This window comes from Centroberyx gerrardi, chromosome 9, assembly GCF_048128805.1.
Source record: "Centroberyx gerrardi isolate f3 chromosome 9, fCenGer3.hap1.cur.20231027, whole genome shotgun sequence".
NCBI classification, from domain to species: domain Eukaryota; kingdom Metazoa; phylum Chordata; class Actinopteri; order Beryciformes; family Berycidae; genus Centroberyx; species Centroberyx gerrardi.
Genome location: NC_136005.1, coordinates 9,222,373 through 9,243,031, shown reverse-complemented (window position 1 = coordinate 9,243,031; position 20,659 = coordinate 9,222,373). Strand labels below are relative to the sequence as shown.

Sequence of the window (20,659 nt, the reverse complement as noted above, 5' to 3'; positions counted from 1 at the left end):
GACTTTACTTGGGTGGGCTGCCCAGGTATATTAACAGCCGCCGAAGTATATTTGGCGACCCATTTTAGCATTTTTTTATTTTTATTTTTTATCCGTCCGAGAGAACGACGCCATCCGCGATCGATTAACTAGTGGACAATCTCCCCTCGCTCTACCCCTCTAGGGTTTCCCACCAAGGAGGTTCTATATTCCACACACAGAAAACTTTATATGAAACTATATAATCATAAAACTGCGTGTAGCGCATTGATTCGCTCAGCCCCTAGAGCTGAGCGAATTTTTTGTTCTGTTTTTTGTTGTGAATCCATTTTGTAAACAAGGGCTTCGGCCCTTTTGGATGAAAACTGTTTTTCCTTCCTGCTGTGTGACAAAGGTAAATCTGATGTTGTTGCTCTTTGGCACACCACAAAGGCCTATGGGTATCTGCCAATCAAATGCTACTTTTCCTTGACTTTGACCTCTTTGTTTGTGCAAATCAAACATTGTTAATCAGTTGCCCTGTTATAATGCAACTATGATAGCTAACTTACAGTTTTTCACAATTGCTTACACACATTTTCTGAAACTAGGGCTCATTTTCTCAAAACTCTAAACACAAAACCAGTAGCACAAAATGCAAAACTCCACAAATCACTGGCTAAATGAAACACTTCATTCAAAACCATTTTATCTCTTTTCAAAATGTTATTGTGCAATAAAATGACACACACAACCATCAAATGAATACATCTTTCTAACAACCGACTACACACTGATGTGCTCAACAGAAAACACTACTATGAATATCTCATCAGTAGGCTTATGCCTTTTGCAAGTTCAGAGGTACACTCATGCACAGTAGCCTGTTGTAAAAGACTGTTACAGTATACAGTAATATACTGTAGTAACACACAAATACTTTATTTCAATCACAAATACTTTATTTCAACACTTGAATGTGTTGGATATGTGAAGTGCAGTAGGATAAAAACCAAAAAAAAGCTTTTCTGTAAAAAAAAAAAAAAAATTTGAAAAAAGACTGAAAAACAAATGAGGCTGCATCCTGCCTCCTGTTTGGGTCGGACAGCACCTCGTCTACATCACAAGCCAAGGCTTGTCGTCTGATCAGTTCTGCAGAAGGTCTAAAAACATGATGTGATTGGTTAGGGTACAAGAATAATTCTATTTTTCAATATGAAATGACACATTACTGTAACATTGGCCAACCATCACTGAGTAGCACAGGCCTACTGATGTGTAGGACTACTACTACTACTACTGCTACTACTACAGTATACTACAGTATAAAGAACAGTAACATGGTGTAGAGATTAGGCTACTTGCCTGTTCTCATTTCTAAATATCTGGATGATGGAAGCAGCAGTGAAGCTCAGGTTGGACTGGTCTCTCTGCCCAGCCTCCCTCATGCTCAACCCATGTGGACCACATGGTGAACCAAAGTGACCCGGATCTCATCTGAGATAACTGTTCTCCTTGCTCTTCTTTGTCCTCGTCCTCCTCTTCCTCCTCTTACTGTCACTCCTCTTCCTCTAGCTCTCACTGTAACATTGTTCTCAAAAACAAGAGAGCTCACCTGTGGCCTTTTTTATAGAGCTAAAGTTCTGATTTCTGAGTGAACAATTCAGATATTAGTGTTTATATGTGTGATGAGTGGATGTTGCCAATTGGTAAATGAATTTAGGCATTTGGGATGGCAGTGCTTCCAAATGAACACATGTGATTTTAGTTTTTCAATGTTGTGCCTAATGTAGAGAATGAGAGAAAACTACACATTACTGTGTGTAGTGTTTTGCAAAAAGTGTGATAGAGAATTGCAAACTGAGTGAAAAGCTGAAAATGTGCTTGTAGGTTTGCAGACTTGGTTTAGGGATTTGATACATGAGTTTCAGGTTTTAGTGATTGTGTCCGAAGTTCCAGTTTTAGTGTGTAAACAATTGTGAAAAACTGTAACAAGCAAAAACAGATGCAAAACTTGAGATTTTATTAAAAATTGAGGTATGTAAGACTTGCCAATAAGAAAGCCCACATAAGAATCACATTGTCTTAAAATAAGTCTTTCACTCCTTGCACTTGACTACAGAAATTGGTGTCATCCTTCAAGTCCTTTGTTGATATTTCTGTGCTGGCAGAAGGGGCAGGGTGACCCACAACACCAATTAAATGGTAGGGAATCTCTGGGATACCTTAGCCTACTACATTTAAATGAAGAAATACTATACAAAAGTCATTATTGAGCAACTAAATGAATAAATCAAATGTTCAAAGAAAATTGATTGGCAGTTGATCACATGACTGGCTGACATCTGACATTTAATGAAAGGGCAATATCGGCAGATTGCTGACTACAAAAAAAAAAGATAGTTGTTGGTTTTTGAAGGGCTTTTCCATTGGAGAGAGTTACTCCTGACGCAGGATAGCACAGATTTCATAGTGAGCCGGTGCCAGAGTGATCCCAAAGCGGTAGTCAAGTGAAGGCTTCACACCAGCAGGCATGGAGAAGGTGAACCGCTGCATGAAGGAGGTGAAGAAGAGGAAAAGCTCCATCCTGGCCAGGTTCTCCCCGAGACACACTCGTTTACCTGGGACAGAAAAACATCCTCAAATTATGGAAGACAAAAACTGAATGTTTATTTGACAATGGGTGATTTCTACTAAGCAATCACATGGATCAATGACAACCATGATCTCCAAAGTAAGTAAAAGTTAATTATATAGCGATTTTTTTTTTACAAAGCACTTCACAAAGAGAGAATAAAAAGAAAGACGACATGAAAGACAAAAGGACACATGGTAACAAAACAGCTCCCTGGGGGATGACTAGTAGGCTTTGATTAGAAGACCTAAATGACCTTGCAGGCCTATACAGAGTCAGCAGTTCACAAATATAAGGGGGCAGGCCATTCAAGGTCTTGTAAGTGATTATAATAATTGTTTTTTGGTGTTTTGACAGTGAAGCAGTACAGATTGACAAGAAAGACAGATGACATGCAGCAAAGGGCACAGGCCAGATTTAAACATGTGCTGGTGCGATTAGAACTGTCACTTACTGATATGCACTCTACCAGTTGAGCCACAGGGGCACCCTAAAAAAAATCCTAGAATTAAATTTACTTGACGGGCAGCCACTGCAGTGAGGCGAGAATTGGAGTTATATGAGCCATATGGTTAGTCCTATTTAATAACCTGGCTGCCGCATTCTGGACCAGTTGTAGCCGAGCCAAGGCTGCCTGGCTAAGGCAAGAGAATAGGGCATTGCAGTAATCTAAATGTGAGAAAATGAAAACATTAATTAGGCGTTCCAGATCTTTGACAGATAGCACTGATCTAATTTTTACAATATATCTTAGTTGGAGAAAACGGGATTGAACCAGCTTGTTGATATGTTGCTCAAATTAATTTGTGCTGGTCAAACACAACGCCCAGATATTTAGCGGAGGCCTTCATGGTAGGAGCTAGAAGGCTAATATGATGTTGATGATGTTCGCTAGCCAAACGATCAGGGCTGATAACAAGGACCTCAGGTTTGTCTGACATCCAGTCCTTAATAGCACCCAAACAGTCATGAAGGGTGATTAGATTACCCAAATTATTGGTCTTAACAGATAAGTACAGTTTAGTATCATCAGCATAATATTTGATTTCAGATACAACCAAAACTATTGAACTTGACTATCTGACCCAAAGGAAGCATAGTGAGATATAGTGAGAACAGAATAGGTCCAAGGATAGAACCCTGGGGAACCCCACACAGTAGAGGAGCAGATGAGGACATGGAAGTGCTACTGGAAACCATGAAATATCTGTTAGACAGGTAGGAGGAGAACCATTCAGAGCAGTGGCTGAAATACCAACCTATTTGCTAAGCCTATCAATGAAGATGGCATGATCAATGGTGTTGAAAACAGCGATTAAGTTGAGAAGCACTAAGTTGGAGTAATCACCGTTATCAGCACACATAAGGATGTCATTAGTAAGTCTAAGCAGGGCAGTCTCAGTACTGCGTTTTTGATGGAAACCAGATTGAAATTTATCAAAAAAGTTGCTCAGCTACTATTTTCTCCAGTATTCTGTAGATGAAAGGAAGCTTAGAAATAGGTTTGTAATTATTAAGAGGAGAGGGATCATAGTCGGTTTTTCTAAAAAGGGCTTTAGAGGAAGAGGAGCTGGTTGTTATGCCAACGGTTGTGGTAAAAAAGGAGATAGTGAATTAGTGGCATCACTATTACTTTAATCCTAACTTGAAGCTCTGCAAATCTGACTTCCTGGCCCCGGTCCTTTCTGTGTGGAGTTTGCATGTTCTCCCTTTGATCATATGGGTTTCCTCTGGGTGCTCCGGTTTCCTCCAACAGTCCAGATTGGAGACTCTGAATTGCCCATAGGTGTGAGTGTGACTGTCTATCTGTGTTCACTCTGTGATGGACTGGCAACCTGTCCAGGGTGTTTCAGCAGGTGAATGAATGAGTGAATCACTGTGTTGCTCCTTACCAGCAGAGAAAGGGAGGAATGCAGCTCGCTTCACAAACTTGTTCTCCTCATTTAGAAAGTGTCCTGGGTTAAAGGTGAAGGGCGTCTCCCACTCGCTCTTGTCGAACAGCCCCGAGGTCAAATTTGGAATTATTGTAACACCCTGAGGATTGGATTGCAATCAAAACTCATTAAAAAGCAATATGGTACATGACGTGAAAACTCCTTAATTGAACATCATTATATCTTTTACAGTGCTAAGTAAGTCACATTGAGAAATTACCTTTGGGACTGTGTATCCTCCCAGCTGGATGTCCCTGCTGGTGGCATGAGGCAGGCTGAGAGGAACTATGTTGCCCATCCTCTGGACCTCATGGATGACAGCGTCAGTATAGGGCAGGTTGGTACGGTCCGCCATGGATGGCTGTCTGGATTGTCCAATCACTCTGTCTATCTCAGCCTGGACCTTTTCTATGGAGCAGGAGAGGAACAGATAAGAAGGGCTTATTTCACCAAGAGGCTTTCTGGCTACATCATAACAATTTATAGAGCAACTTTCTAGGACTGCATGGACAGTGCCATGTTGGATTTCTGCTAGTACCAAGTAGCCAAGTAGATTTGTCTCCCCGTTGATCTGCAGCAATCAACCAGTTTAGAAAATCCTTCTTTTTTTTTAACAGTTATATTTTTGTTGCACAGAGTGAGTTCTTGCGGCATATGGCCATGCTACCACTGATGTACCATATAAGTCAGCATGGAGTAAAAAGAATTACATGATCTAAGTTTGCTTTTCAACCTATTCCCAGTACTAAATAGTTCAGTAGTCCAAACATAATTAAACTTTAAACAAAACAAAAAAACTGGAGAGAAGAGATTTTCCTTGAAATACTTGTGAGTGGCTTGCACAAACTCTCTGGAGCAGGCAGGAGAAAATGGGAACAGAAAATGACAATTACTATACAAGGCTGGAGTGTTTCAGGACATCTGGCCAGCACATTTTCCAGTCTTAAAAAGTGTTGATTTTTTTCAATGGCAATTTTATTTAGTGTTGACAAGTGTTGATTGGAGAGTTGTTTGTCCACTCATAGAGCAGATATGGCTATGGAATGGCTTTTCAGAAATATCTAAAAATGTAAAATGGGTGTTAGATGGGTTTGGACTTGCATAAACACTGGCTTAATGTTGATTTTACACACTACACAGTTAATTAATGCTGCCAATTTTGCTGTTTGGTCAACACCTGTGCACACCATTGAGTCAGACCAAAGAGCTTATGTGGCCTGTTCAGTGATCCTACCCTGAATCTCTGGGTACTTTGCCATGTAGAGGAAGGCCCAGCGAAGGGTGGTGGATGTGGTCTCAGAGCCGGCCACAAACAGATTCAAGGCACAAATCACCAGGTTAACCTCATCAAAAGTAGTCTGAGCATCCCCTTTACTCTGAAAATATATCCAAATACATTAGAATGAACTGTAAAAAAAAAAAAAAAAAAAGTCAGAACACTTACATGTTGGCATTAATCCAAAACTATTTTCAAGCCAAGGTCATGATAGCCTTGTTGATTGAATTTACTTTCAAGTCAGTGTTAAAAACCTTTTAATCCTTACTGGAAAGCTTTTTAAACCTTTTAATATTTTGCTTTAGTGGACTAAAGTTAAATATTAAAGGATAAGGCTGGTGTTTTTTAATGCATTGCTTACCGTCAACAAATCCTATGAAAATAACAAAATCAGCAATGATTTTGTTTTGCCAACAAGTCTCGTCCATGTAGCCGGTGCCCAATGAAGCCATGTCCCAGCAGCCATAGAACTCCATTGTATTAAAAAAATGGTTAAAAACACGTCAAAGAGCCATGCCGTTGCTCTGGGCAACATATTTCATCATCGCGCTGCACCGGGCCAGCCGACTTTTTCCTCAAACAACTTAATAAGCCGGCTGTAAAGACGTTTGCGATCTCAGGAAAGTAGTTCCGTAGCACCGAAAATAATCCCCGGCGTAATGAAGAATTTGTTCCCATTTGATTTGGTAATAACTACAACAGCCTGACTTTTCGTGGTAACAGTTAGCGATTTTTAAAATTGAAACTGTCTTTGTGAGCTGTATTTCAAGGTTTTTAGCTTACAATTGGAGCCAATGACATCCGGGTTGACGGCTAAAAACGGTACGTGGGAAGTCAGAAAGTAACGGGAGTAGAGCAAACGCATTGTTGATTTTGTTATTTTCATAGGATTTGTTGACGGTAAGCAATGCATTAAAAAACACCAGCCTTATCCTTTAAGTATGCTGATAGTGATAAGAGTGCAAAATTGCACATTTGAGCTTTGGACTATCACCACCACCTACTGGGAATGATGCCAAATGTAAAAGCTATGTCAGTTTGATACCTTAGCAGTGGATAGATCTACTATGTATGTGAAAACAAGAAACATATTGCAAAAATGTTTTGTTTTTTTCATATCATCTTAAGCAATGTATCACAAGCTTTCCGAATTTACTTTTTACTTATGCTGTATATAAAGTTTAATTTTACATTCAGATAGTGTAATTGAAGCTTTCTATTGCTAGTCACCGTCTGAATCTCCGCCAGGTAGCAGTCGATGTAGTCTCTCGGCTCTGCGGGATCCCAGTTGTCTTTGTGCTCTTTAAGCTCTGCTCTTATCAAGTCCTTCACGTCATTCCAGATGTGCTGGATAGTCTGGTGTGGCCCCGGCAAACATCTCATCAGCAGAGGGAATGAGTTGTAGAGCTGCAGAATTGAGTGATAACAATGTAATGATTAGAGATTTCTGAAAGCTGGATAAAAGTGTTTCTAATAAATTTGCGGCAACCTACTTAAATATCACTGAATATTGATAATGTATCCATTTACAAATCAGCTCACATGCACCATGCACATTTTCCATAATATGGAGCAACATTGTCCAGTGACCTTAAGCTGGGTATATACCATATACAGTACATGGCCAAAAGTATGTGGACACTTGCTCATCGAACATCTCATTCCAAAATCATGGGCATTAATGTGTAGTTTGTCCCCCCCTTTGCTGCTATAACAGCCTCCACTCTTCTGGGAAGGCTTTCCACAAGATGTCGGAACATTGCTGCCTTCCTATGACGTTGAAGGTCACTGAGCTCTTCAGTACGGCCCATTCTACTGCCAATATTTGTGTAAGGAGATTGCATGGGATTTTATATACCAGAATCCACTAATTAGCGCTGTCTGTATACTTTTTGCCATAGTGTATATATTACTTACCTGTGCCCAAATGGAGCCTTCAATCTGGAGAGCAGTGTCAAACTTCCTTATCAGTTTCCTGAACCTCTCATCCGCGTACTCAAAGCGATGACCAAAAACCAGGGAGCAGATGATGTTGGAGACAGCATTGTTGATGATTAAGTGTGGATTAAAGGGCTTACCTGCACAGTTAAACAGACAATTATATGTAAATGATGTATCTATTCATTCCAAATGTCTCACTATGCATTCGCTATTTACCTTTATGGTCAGCAATGTCTTTAGCACAATATGTGAATTCATCCAAGATGGCAGGTTCCAGGGACTTCTTGCCAACTCCGAAGTATTTGAGGGTAGAAAGTGCAAAACGCCTCTGCTGCTTCCACATATGGCCGTTAGTGAAAACTACACCTGAGGGGAAATATTCAGGGGCTGAACAAACTTGTCAACAGTAGAAAAAGAACCTGAAAACCTAAGCCTAATCCTAATAGGAATCAAATTCATTGGACAAATTTTCAATCTATTACTAGGTTATTAAATCTATCCATATCTGTTGTTGCTATACACCAAACAAAATATTAGGGACAATATTAGTGATATTAGGGCTCTTTTCATGCTCTATACTGATGAGGTGAATCCAGGTGAAAGCCATTGCCCCTTATTGATTTCTCTTATTAAATCTATACCAATCACAAAGGAGGAGATATAGATAAAGAGAGGTAGACGAGTTAGAGAAGGATTTTTAAGCTCTGAGACAACTGAGATGTGAATTGTGCAAAAGGGGCTGCAACTAAATATCAGGAAGATGTCCCTAACATTTGGTATATTCAGTGTACATGACTAATGTAAACATTCATCAATAAGTTTTAAGGCGCTATTGAAAATTATTTGAAAACAAAAGTGTGCTTATCTTAAAGATGACATAGATATATCTTAAACAACAGGTTCAAATGAAAATAGGAAGACAAAGATGTGTGCACACAACACATAAATACAGATATTTCCCAAAGGTTAAAGGATGGTTGTCTGTTCTCCACACTTCCAAGTGCCAAGTCAGAAAAATTTACATTAGCAAAGGCAAGTTTTTAACCTTCTTGAAAGTGAAAACAACCGCACATTGTGTCAACTGTCACATTGACTGGGAGACAGAGCAATGTAATAAACAGTATATTCATTCATCAATGCTTTCCTATGGATACGGTATTATTAACCACAACAGTCACAAAATACTGTGTGGAGAACTGTCGATACACAAGATTAGCCTCTGTGTGCATTGTAGATGAACTATTAATATTGAAATTTCAATAATAATTATTCAATTATTAGTTGATATTCCAAGTTAACTTTATGAGACTGATATGAGACTGATTTTTCTTACGCCGCAGCCGAGGGCATCATGAGGAAAATTCAGGTCAGTCAGTCAGTCAGTCAGTCAGGTAACGCTTAGTGAGATGTCACTTTGTGAGATGGCCTCTAGAGGGCATCTTTGACTAAGAGATGGCCTCTTGCCTATGGGCTAAATGCCACATTGACTCCCATACACTGATAATGCCATATTGGATCTCACACAGAGCCACACTCTTTGCCGTCAATTTACAGATATCCACATCTTCTGCTGTCCTGCCCACCATAACGATAGGTAACGTTATTACCTGTGGTATGTGACGCTGGTGGAATAAGTAATTTAACCGATAAATGTGTTGCGCTAGCCGAGCATTGCTCCCACACACACCGAGCCCTACTCTCTGCCGTTAATTTACCTACATCCACGTCTTCCGTTGCCCTATAAACTTTAACGTTACGTAACGTTATCACCTGTGGTATCTAAGTGACGTTAGTTGAATTATTTAACCGATAACCGTGTCGTAATACTTCAGTGCATTGAATTGAATTGAACACGTGCCGTGGGTCTGTACAGGATCTGTGCTTGTTTGATATTGTAGGAATATTTATCTTATCACCCAACAACAATTAATAATTCTTCACAATCAGTACCACTGTGTGTAAAGACACATATTCCTTACATTAATATTACCCACATGGGAGGACATTTTCTCAGCATTACAAGTCCTCTCACCTCGATTAAGCATCATCTTCTCCTGGAGAGGAAGTATTGGGCGGTCTGCCAGGCTGTCTCCCTGGACCACCAGAGCCTCTTTTAGGATCTGGAACCCATTCAACACCACCATCCATGTCTGACCCATTCTCAGGCTGTACACATCTCCATATCTCTCTGCTAACTGTAAAGAGGTGTGAGAGAGGAGGAATAGTATAGCTCCCACATATTCAAGATGTTTGATGGTAAAGGTAGCTACAGGCCTAGATGGGGTACAGCCAGGAAAAAGAGTATGAAGAGATGGAATAAAAAACATGCAGCTGAAGATCTTGGTTAACACGTGTAATAAGAATCGGACAGTTTAATGACAAAAATATGTACCCTATCAATTAACAATGGTGACACAATTTTAACATTTGACATGTAACCTCTGTTCATACCTGAATCAGATCCTCGTGGGTCCTGTTAAAGTCCACAGTAAATATGTTCCCCACAAAAGGTAATGCCCAGGGTCCAGGAGGGAAGCTGCTTGGCCGGCGGTTCTTGATATAATCTGCTATGAGGAAGAAGACCACAGTGAAGAGGAGCAGACTCTGAGCATCCACCCAATGAACAGAGGATCCAAATACAGAAGAGACTGAATCCATTTTGCAAACAATGGCTTCGGCCCTTTTGGATGAAAACTGTTTTTCCTTCCTGCTGTGTGACAAAGGTAAATCTGATGTTGTTGCTCTTTGGCACACCACAAAGGCCTATGGGTATCTGCCAATCAAATGCTACTTTTCCTTGACTTTGACCTCTTTGTTTGTGCAAATCAAACATTGTTAATCAGTTGCCCTGTTATAAGGCAACTATGATAGCTAACTTACAGTTTTTCACAATTGCTTACACACATTTTCTGAAACTAGGGCTCATTTTCTCAAAACTCTAAACACAAAAGACAAAACCACTAGCACAAAATGCAAAACTCCACAAATCACTGGCTAAATGAAACACTTCATTCAAAACCATTTTATCTCTTTTCAAAATGTTATTGTGCAATAAAATGACACACACAGCCATCAAATTAATACATCTTTCTAACAACCGACTACACACTGATGTGCTCAACAGAAAACACTACTATGAATATCTCATCAGTAGGCTTATGCCTTTTGCAAGTTCAGAGGTACACTCATGCACAGTAGCCTGTTGTAAAAGACTGTTACAGTATACAGTAATATACTGTAGTAACACACAAATACTTTATTTCAATCACAAATACTTTATTTCAACACTTGAATGTGTTGGATATGTGAAGTGCAGTAGGATAAAAACAAAAAAAACTTCTGTTAAAAAAATTTGAAAAAAGATTGAAAAACAAATGAGGCTGCATCCTGCCTCCTGTTTGGGTCGGACAGCACCTCGTCTACATCACAAGCCAAGGCTTGTCGTCTGATCAGTTCTGCAGAAGGTCTAAAAACATGATGTGATTGGTTAGGGTACAAGAATAATTCTATTTTTCAATATGAAATGACACATTACTGTAACATTGGCCAACCATCACTGAGTAGCACAGGCCTACTGATGTGTAGGACTACTACTACTACTACTACTGCTACTACTACAGTATACTACAGTATAAAGAACAGTAACATGGTGTAGAGATTAGGCTACTTGCCTGTTCTCATTTCTAAATATCTGGATGATGGAAGCAGCAGTGAAGCTCAGGTTGGACTGGTCTCTCTGCCCAGCCTCCCTCATGCTCAACCCATGTGGACCACATGGTGAACCAAAGTGACCCGGATCTCATCTGAGATAACTGTTCTCCTTGCTCTTCTTTGTCCTTGTCCTCCTCTTCCTCCTCTTACTGTCACTCCTCTTCCTCTAGCTCTCACTGCAACATTGTTCTCAAAAACAAGAGAGCTCACCTGTGGCCTTTTTTATAGAGCTAAAGTTCTGATTTCTGAGTGAACAATTCAGATATTAGTGTTTATATGTGTGATGAGTGGATGTTGCCAATTGGTAAATGAATTTAGGCATTTGGGATGGCAGTGCTTCCAAATGAACACATGTGATTTTAGTTTTTCAATGTTGTGCCTAATGTAGAGAATGAGAGAAAACTACACATTACTGTGTGTAGTGTTTTGCAAAAAGTGTGATAGAGAATTGAGTGAAAAGCTGAAAATGTGCTTGTAGGTTTGCAGACTTGGTTTAGGGATTTGATACATGAGTTTCAGGTTTTAGTGATTGTGTCCGAAGTTCCAGTTTTAGTGTGTAAACAATTGTGAAAAACTGTAACAAGCAAAAACAGATGCAAATTAGATTACAGATTTTATTAAAAAATGAGGTATGTAAGACTTGCCAATAAGAAAGCCCACATAAGAATCACATTGTCTTAAAATAAGTCTTTCACTCCTTGCACTTGACTACAGAAATTGGTGTCATCCTTCAAGTCCTTTGTTGATATTTCTGTGCTGGCAGAAGGGGCAGGGTGACCCACAACACCAATTAAATGGTAGGGAATCTCTGGGATACCTTAGCCTACTACATTTAAATGAAGAAATACTATACAAAAGTCATTATTGAGCAACTAAATGAATAAATCAAATGTTCAAAGAAAATTGGCAGTTGATCACATGACTGGCTGACATCTGACCTTTAATGAAAGGGCAATATCGGCAGATTGCTGACTACAACAAAAAAGATAGTTGTTGGTTTTTGAAGGGCTTTTCCACTGGAGAGAGTTACTCCTGACGCAGGATAGCACAGATTTCATAGTGAGCCGGTGCCAGAGTGATCCCAAAGCGGTAGTCAAGTGAAGGCTTCACACCAGCAGGCATGGAGAAGGTGAACCGCTGCATGAAGGAGGTGAAGAAGAGGAAAAGCTCCATCCTGGCCAGGTTCTCCCCGAGACACACTCGTTTACCTGGGACAGAAAAACATCCTCAAATTATGGAAGACAAAAACGGAATGTTTTTTTTACAAAGCACTTCACAAAGAGAGAATAAAAAGAAAGACGACATGAAAGACAAAAGGACACATGGTAACAAAACAGCTCCCTGGGGGATGACTAGTAGGCTTTGATTAGAAGACCTAAATGACCTTGCAGGCCTATACAGAGTCAGCAGTTCACAAATATAAGGGGGCAGGCCATTCAAGGTCTTGTAAGTGATTATAATAATTGTTTTTTGGTGTTTTGACAGTGAAGCAGTACAGATTGACAAGAAAGACAGATGACATGCAGCAAAGGGCACAGGCCAGATTTAAACATGTGCTGGTGCGATTAGAACTGTCACTTACTGATATGCACTCTACCAGTTGAGCCACAGGGGCACCCTAAAAAAAAATCCTAGAATTAAATTTACTTGACGGGCAGCCACTGCAGTGAGGCGAGAATTGGAGTTATATGGGCCATATGGTTAGTCCTATTTAATAACCTGGCTGCCGCATTCTGGACCAGTTGTAGCCGAGCCAAGGCTGCCTGGCTAAGGCAAGAGAATAGGGCATTGCAGTAATCTAAATGTGAGAAAATGAAAACATTAATTAGGCGTTCCAGATCTTTGACAGATAGCACTGATCTAATTTTTACAATATATCTTAGTTGGAGAAAACGGGATTGAACCAGCTTGTTGATATGTTGCTCAAATTAATTTGTGCTGGTCAAACATAACGCCCAGATATTTAGCGGAGGCCTTAATGGTAGGAGCTAGAAGGCTAATATGATGATGATGATGTTCGCTAGCCAAACGATCAGGGCTGATAACAAGGACCTCAGGTTTGTCTGACATCCAGTCCTTAATAGCACCCAAACAGTCATGGAGGGTGATTAGATTACCCAAATTATTGGTCTTAACAGATAAGTACAGTTGAGTATCAGCATAATATTTGATTTGAGATACAACCAAAACTATTGAACTTGACTATCTGACCCAAAGGAAGCATAGTGAGATATAGTGAGAACAGAATAGGTCCAAGGATAGAACCCTGGGGAACCCCGCAAAGTAGAGGAGCAGATGAGGACATGGAAGTGCTAATGGAAACCATGAAATATCTGTTAGACAGGTAGGAGGAGAACCATTCAGAGCAGTGGCTGAAATACCAACCTATTTGCTAAGCCTATCAATGAAGATGGCATGATCAATGGTGTTGAAAACAGCGATTAAGTTGAGAAGCACTAAGTTGGAGTAATCACCGTTATCAGCACACATAAGGATGTCATTAGTAAGTCTAAGCAGGGCAGTCTCAGTACTGCGTTTTTGATGGAAACCAGATTGAAATTTATCAAAAACGTTGCTACTATTTTCTCCAGTATTCTGTAGATGAAAGGAAGCTTAGAAATAGGTTTGTAATTATTAAGAGGAGAGGGATCATAGTCGGATTTTCTAAAAAGGGCTTTATAGGAAGAGGAGCTGGTTGTTATGCCAACCGTTGTGGTAAAAAAGGAGATAGTGAATTAGTGGCATCACTATTACTTTAATCCTAACTTGAAGCTCTGCAAATCTGACTTCCTGGCCCCGGTCCTTTCTGTGTGGAGTTTGCATGTTCTCCCTTTGATCATGTGGGTTTCCTCTGGGTGCTCCGGTTTCCTCCAACAGTCCAGATTGGAGACTCTGAATTGCCCATAGGTGTGAGTGTGACTGTCTATCTGTGTTCACTCTGTGATGGACTGGCAACCTGTCCAGGGTGTTTCAGCAGGCGAATGAATGAGTGAATCATTGTGTTGCTCCTTACCAGCAGAGAAAGGGAGGAATGCAGCTCGCTTCACAAACTTGTTCTCCTCATTTAGAAAGTGTCCTGGGTTAAAGGTGAAGGGTGTCTCCCACTCGCTCTTGTCGAACAGCCCCGAGGTCAAATTTGGAATTATTGTAACACCCTGAGGATTGGATTGCAATCAAAACTCATTAAAAAGCAATATGGTACATGACGTGAAAACTCCTTAATTGAACATCATTATATCTTTTACAGTGCTAAGTAAGTCACATTGAGAAATTACCTTTGGGACTGTGTATCCTCCCAGCTGGATGTCCCTGCTGGTGACATGAGAGGGCAGGCTGAGAGGAACTATGTTGCCCATCCTCTGGACCTCATGGATGACAGCATCAGTATAGGGCAGGTTGGTACGGTCTGCCATGGATGGCTGTCTGGATTATCCAATCACTCTGTCTATCTCAGCCTGGACCTTTTCTATGGAGCAGGAGAGGAACAGATAAGAAGGGCTTATTTCACCAAGAGGCTTTCTGGCTACATCATAACAATTTATAGAGCAACTTTCTAGGACTGCATGGACAGTGCCATGTTGGATTCCTGCTAGTACCAAGTAGCCAAGTAGATTTGTCTCCCTGTTGATCTGCAGCAATCAACCAGTTTAGAAAATCCTTCTTGTTTTTTAACAGTTATATTTTTGTTGCACAGAGTGAGTTCTTGCGGCATATGGCCATGCTACCACTGATGTACCATATAAGTCAGCATGGAGTAAAAAGAATTACATGATCTAAGTTTGCTTTTCAACCTATTCCCAGTAGGGCTGCACGATATTGGAAAAAACTGACATTGCAATATTTTTTTCTTCTGCGATATATATTGCGATATGAAAAAATACAGGAATTTTCACCAAATGACTTGAATAGCTCTATCAAGCCTTGCCCCTTTAAGAAGGTGGCCTTGTGGGTAACCTGCGCGGGTGACGTAGTAGGAAGTGAGTGTGTTTTTAGCCGCAGCCAGAGCGAGTTGCAGGATGCTAAGTGAGTAAAGTTACCATAGTTAGCGGGAAAAGAGCTTAGAACGTCACCGAGAGGCCGCGCATTATGTTCGCTGCTGTACCGAAATAAAGTGCCAGTTCTCTACTGCAGAGTTGGTCCAGACTCTTAGTAAAAAGCTTGTTACCAGCTACGAGCCAGGCTAAGCTAAAATAGGCTAGCACAACACCAGAGGCTTCCCAACTACGGTTCGGAGCCGCGAAAGCTGGAAAGGTAACATACGCTACTCTTATAACAAACCCTTAAATCGGAGAAAATTATGTTATATCAGACAGACTTCTCTTATAGATTAGTCATGGAAAATGAGAACCATGCGAGTTTTCCTTTTTGTATCAAGCAGCAAAAAAGTTGTAGCATGACGTGTTTGAGTTAATTTGCCTTACTTGACATCGCACGTCCTGCGATGTGACTATTGCGCATATAACGATATATCGTGCAGCCCTAATTCCCAGTACTAAACAGTTCAGTAGTCCAAACATAATTAAACTTTAAACAAAACAAAAAAACTGGAGAGAAGAGATGTTTCTTGTAATACTTGTGAGTGGCTTGCACAAACTCTCTGGAGCAGGCAGGAGAAAATGGGAACAGAAAATGACAATTACTAAACAAGGCTGGAGTGTTTCAGGACATCTGGCCAGCACATTTTCCAAAAAAAAGTGTTGATTTTTCAATGGCAATTTTATTTAGTGTTGACAAGTGTTGATTGGATAGTTGTTCGTCCACTCATAGAGCAGATATGGCTATGGAACGGCTTTTCAGAAATATCTAAAAATGTAAAATGGGTGTTAGATGGGTTTGGACTTTGGCCGCTGGACGCTGGCTTAATGTTGATTTTACACACTACACAGTTAAATTAATGCTGCCAATTTTGCTGTTTGGTCAACACCTGTGCACACCATTGAGTCAGACCAAAGAGCTTCTTTGGCCTGTTCAGTGATCCTACCCTGAATCTCTGGGTACTTTGCCATGTAGAGGAAGGCCCAGCGAAGGGTGGTGGATGTGGTCTCAGAGCCGGCCACAAACAGATCCAAGGCACAAATCACCAGGTTAACCTCATCAAAAGTAGTCTGAGCATCCCCTTTACTCTGAAAATATATCCAAATACATTAGAATGAACTGTTAAAAAAAAAAAAAAAAAAAAGTCAGAACACTTACATGTTGGCATTAACCCATAACTACTAACTACAAGCCAAGGTCATGATAGCCTTGTTGATTGAATTTACTTTCAAGTCAGTGTTAAAAACCTTTTAATCCTTACTGGAAAGCTTTTTAAACCTTTTAATATTTTGCTTTAGTGGACTAAAGTTAAATATTAAAGGATAAGGCTGGTGTTTTTTAATGCATTGCTTACCGTCAACAAATCCTATGAAAATAACAAAATCGGCAATGATTTTGTTTTGCCAACAAGTCTCGTCCATGTAGCCGGTGCCCAATGCAGCCATGTCCCAGCAGCCATAGAACTCCATTGTATTAAAAAAACGATTAAAAACGCGTCAAAGAGCCATGCCGTTGCTCTGGGCAACATATTTCATCATCGCGCTGCACCGGGCCAGCCGACTTTTTCCTCAAACAACTTAATAAGCCGGCTGTAAAGACGTTTGCGATCTCAGGAAAGTAGTTTTGTAGCTCCGAAAATAGTCCCCAGCGTAATGAAGAATTTGTTCCCATTTGAATTTGATTTGGTAATAACTACAACAGCCTGACTTTTCGTGGTAACAGTTAGCGATTTTTAAAATTGAAACTATGTCTTTGTGAGCTGTATTTCAAGGTTTTTAGCTTACAATTGGAGCCAATGACATCCGGGTTGACGGCTAAAAACGGTACGTGGGAAGTCAGAAAGTAACGGGAGTAGAGCAAACGCATTGTTGATTTTGTTATTTTCATAGGATTTGTTGACGGTAAGCAATGCATTAAAAAGCACCAGCCTTATCCTTTAAGTATGCTGATAGTGATAAGAGTGCAAAATTGCACATTTGAGCTTTGGACTATCACCACCACCTACTGGGAATGATGCCAAATGTAAAAGCTATGTCAGTTTGATACCTTAGCAGTGGATAGGTCTACTATGTATGTGAAAACAAGAAACATATTGCAAAAATGTTTTGTTTTTTTCATATCATCTTAAGCAATGTATCACAAGCTTTCCGAATTTACTTTTTACTTATGCTGTATATAAAGTTTAATTTTACATTCAGATAGTGTAATTGAAGCTTTCTATTGCTAGTCACCGTCTGAATCTCCGTCAGGTAGCAGTCGATGTAGTCTCTCGGCTCTGCGGGATCCCAGTTGTCTTTGTGCTCTTTAAGCTCTGCTCTTATCAAGTCCTTCACGTCATTCCAGATGTGCTGGACAGTCTGGTGTGGCCCCGGCAAACATCTCATCAGCAGAGGGAATGAGTTGTAGAGCTGCAGAATTAAGTGACAACAATGTAATGATTAGAGATTTCTGAAAGCTGGATAAAAGTGTTTCAAATAAATTTGCGGCAACCTACTTAAATATCACTGAATATTGATAATGTATCTATTTACAAATCAGCTCACATGCACCATGCACATTTTCCATAATATGGAGCAACATTGTCCAGTGACCTTAAGCTGGGTATATACCATATACAGTACATGGCCAAAAGTATGTGGACACTTGCTCATCAAACATCTCATTCCAAAATCATGGGCATTAATGTGTAGTTTGTCCCCCCCTTTGCTGCTATAACAGCCTCCACTCTTCTGGGAAGGCTTTCCACAAGATGTCGGAACATTGCTGCCTTCCTATGACGTTGAAGGTCACTGAGCTCTTCAGTACGGCCCATTCTACTGCCAATATTTGTGTAAGGAGATTGCATGGGATTTTATATACCAGAATCCACTAATTAGCGCTGTCTGTATACTTTTTGCCATAGTGTATATATTACTTACCTGTGCCCAAATGGAGCCTTCAATCTGGAGAGCAGTGTCAAACTTCCTTATCAGTTTCCTGAACCTCTCATCCGCGTACTCAAAGCGATGACCAAAAACCAGGGAGCAGATGATGTTGGAGACAGCATTGTTGATGATTAAGTGTGGATTAAACGGCTTACCTGCACAGTTAAACAGACAATTATATGTAAATGATGTATCTATTCATTCCAAATGTCTCACTATGCATTCGCTATTTACCTTTATGGTCAGCAGTGTCTTTAGCACAATATGTGAATTCATCCAAGATGGCAGGTTCCAGGGACTTCTTGCCAACTCCGAAGTATTTGAGGGTAGAAAGTGCAAAACGCCTCTGCTGCTTCCACATATGGCCGTTAGTGAAAACTACACCTGAGGGGAAATATTCAGGGGCTGAACAAACTTGTCAACAGTAGAAAAAGAACCTGAAAACCTAAGCCTAATCCTAATAGGAATCAAATTCATTGGACAAATTTTCAATCTATTACTAGGTTATTAAATCTATCCATATCTGTTGTTGCTATACACCAAACAAAATATTAGGGACAATATTAGTGATGTTAGGGCAATTTTCATGCTCTATACTGATGAGGTGAATCCAGGTGAAAGCCATTGCCCCTTATTGATTTCTCTTATTAAATCTATACCAATCACAAAGGAGGAGATATAGATAAAGAGAGGTAGACGAGTTAGAGAAGGATTTTTAAGCTCTGAGACAACTGAGATGTGAATTGTGCAAAAGGGGCTGCAACTAAATATCAGGAAGATGTCCCTAACATTTGGTATATTCAGTGTACATGACTAATGTAAGCATTCATCAATAAGTTTTAAGGCGCTATTGAAAACTATTTGAAAACAAAAGTGTGCTTATCTTAAAGATGACATAGATATATCTTAAACAACAGGTTCAAATGAAAATAGGAAGACAAAGATGCGTGCACACAACACATAAATACAGATATTTCCCAAAGGTTAAAGGATGGTTGTCTGTTCTCCACACTTCCAAGTGCCAAGTCAGAAAAATTTACATTAGCAAGGGCAAGTTTTTAACCTTCTTGAAAGTGCAAACAACCTCACATTGTGTCAACTGTCACATTGACTGGGAGACAGAGCAATGTAATAAACAGTATATTCATTCATCAATGCTTTCCTATGGATACAGTATTATTAACCACAACAGTCACAAAATACTGTGTGGAGAACTGTCGATACACAAGATTAGCCTCTGTGTGCATTGTAGATGAACTATTAATATTGAAATTTCAATAATAATTATTCAATTATTAGTTGATATTCCAAGTTAACTTTATGAGACTGATATGAGACTGATTTTTCTTACGCCGCAGCCGAGGGCATCACGAGGAAAATTCAGGTCAGTCAGTCAGTCAGTCAGGTAACGCTTAGTGAGATGGCCTCTAGAGGGCATCTTTGACTAAGAGATGGCCTCTTGCCTATGGGCTAAATGCCACATTGACTCCCATACACTGATAATGCCATATTGGATCTCACACAGCCACACTCTTTACCGTCAATTTACAGACATCCACATCTTCTGCTGTCCTGCAAACCATAACGGTAGGTAGCGTTATTACCTGTGGTATGCACTGGGACGTAATTTCCACTGGGGATGGGGGGGACATGTCCCCCCCTCTTTTCAAAATCCCGTTTGTGTCCCCCCCACTTTTTTAACCGCAAAAATCGTGCTTAATACGCTACTGTTTGGCCAGCTGTCAGATTCTGGCTGAGAAAGTGAATTGAGCTGCTGATTGTAAGGTCCTGATATACTCAAAAAAAATGCCACGGACGAGTAGCGGACACGGACAGCCTGCCTACGCGGTTCTATAGTACATTTTGGCGTCAGTGTTGACAATTTGGCGACCTTGACGCTAGACTTAGCAACTTTTCAGAGCCCCCTGGTGACTTTATTTCTCAAAAGCGACTAGCGACAAATCTGGCGACATTTTCTGACCATGGGAAGCAATGTTAAAGTGTTGAATCCCAAAGCATTTGGCAATAAATTGGTACGGCTGATGCCGGTTTGCTCTACTTGCTTGTCTAATCAAGAGAGGTCTGATGGTCACAGTGTAGCCCCCCTCCCTCCGCTGAGAGCAGGGACTGTAAAATAGGGTCCACTTGTAATTTCTACTGGCGTACGCCGAAACTGGCCCGGGTGGGCGGAGTCAGCACTTATATTAAAACGGGCTACGCCGCGGCGTGCATAACAAGTGCAGCA

The 20,659-nt window shown here is 40.4% G+C and overlaps 2 protein-coding genes across 2 annotated transcripts; both read right to left on the bottom strand.

Moving 5' to 3' along the window:
- Positions 1-2,397: 2,397 nt before the first annotated feature.
- On the bottom strand, positions 2,398-10,402 carry LOC139926064 (cytochrome P450 2J6-like). The gene is made up of 9 exons (XM_078285648.1): positions 10,196-10,402; positions 9,777-9,939; positions 7,961-8,110; positions 7,721-7,881; positions 7,034-7,210; positions 5,762-5,903; positions 4,748-4,935; positions 4,486-4,627; positions 2,398-2,579 (listed from the first exon to the last, which is right to left on the bottom strand). The coding sequence occupies exons 1-9, from the start codon at positions 10,400-10,402 to the stop codon at positions 2,398-2,400; spliced, it is 1,512 nt and encodes a 503-aa protein (XP_078141774.1).
- Positions 10,403-12,481: 2,079 nt separating this feature from the next.
- LOC144537836 (cytochrome P450 2J4-like) lies at positions 12,482-19,997 on the bottom strand. The gene is made up of 8 exons (XM_078285647.1): positions 19,964-19,997; positions 18,649-18,819; positions 18,409-18,569; positions 17,722-17,898; positions 16,437-16,578; positions 14,731-14,870; positions 14,469-14,610; positions 12,482-12,663 (listed from the first exon to the last, which is right to left on the bottom strand). Exons 1-8 carry the CDS (start codon positions 19,995-19,997, stop codon positions 12,482-12,484), a joined length of 1,149 nt encoding a protein of 382 aa, XP_078141773.1.
- Positions 19,998-20,659: the final 662 nt, after the last annotated feature.